The 961-nt window shown below is 33.8% G+C and overlaps 1 protein-coding gene across 1 annotated transcript in view; it reads left to right on the forward strand.

Annotated features, from left to right (window-relative positions):
• Positions 1-13: 13 nt before the first annotated feature.
• The window catches only part of LOC104962447 (annexin A2-like), a gene marked incomplete at its 5' end in the record, with an annotated part of 1,661 nt that continues 713 nt past the window's right edge, over positions 14-961 (forward strand). Inside the window, 2 exons of the mRNA XM_010790883.1 lie at positions 14-122; positions 297-366. Of these exons, the coding sequence (XP_010789185.1) occupies positions 14-122; positions 297-366 (179 nt within the window). The remainder of the gene's footprint in view (positions 123-296; positions 367-961) is intronic.

A 961-nucleotide genomic window follows, 5' to 3' on the forward strand; every position in this document is an offset into this window, starting at 1 on the left:
GTGTGTGTGTGTGTGTGTGTGTGTAGTGTTTGAGCGCTATAAGAGCTACAGTCCCTACGACATGAAGGAGAGCATCAGGAAGGAGGTGAAGGGAGACCTGGAGAAATCCTTCCTCACTCTGGGTAAAAGTTTTATTATGATATTCACAGTATGTGCATGTGAGGGCGGTGTGGGAGGAAGGGGATACTGATTTTAAAATGAACATCTTTGTAAATGTTTATAGCTTTTCAAAATCAAACACTGTTGCATAGGATGTAATGATATTATATTTAATATATGAATTTGTCCTCTCACAGTGGAGTGCTTTGAGAACAGACAGCTGTACTTCGCCAACAGACTCAATGAAGCCATGAAGGTACAGATCAGGTTTACCTTGATCACTGCTACTACAAATGTTTAATGTTCTGCTTCCTGATATTTCTACTTCACTACATCTCACAGAAAATACTGTAGTGTTGGTGCACAAAGTGTAATTGCTCCTTTCATCATCTCTACTCTTATTTATATTCCTTCTCTCGTTTTTGTTTTGAAGATTTATTTTTGTTGCAGGTGATTTCTGAATGCAGTCTAGAACAGTTCATGAAATACATCCTATTTTTACTAAAGTGAAAACTTAATGGAGTAAATAATATACAATTAAACAACAAAAATCAAGGAAAACAAAAACAAATGCTAAAACAGGAACAGCCAACACTAACATTACACTAGGGTTATTGTTGTAGGTGGCTTTCTTTTATTTAATATAATGCTATTTTATATTATATATGTATATTTTTGTAACACCCACATTAAAATAATATGATGCATATTATTCTTCAGAATTAGTTTGTTCACTTTTGATACTTTAAGTATATTTCTGGTGCTAATATGCTAACAATGTGTTAACTTTAAATGCACATATTTTTTCATGTATTTCTAAAGTAACCAATTGTGTGTGTGTGTGTGTGTGTGTGTGTGTGTG

Source organism: Notothenia coriiceps, unplaced genomic scaffold, assembly GCF_000735185.1.
Source record: "Notothenia coriiceps isolate Sejong01 unplaced genomic scaffold, NC01 NC01_scaffold00034803, whole genome shotgun sequence".
Lineage (NCBI taxonomy): Eukaryota > Metazoa > Chordata > Actinopteri > Perciformes > Nototheniidae > Notothenia > Notothenia coriiceps.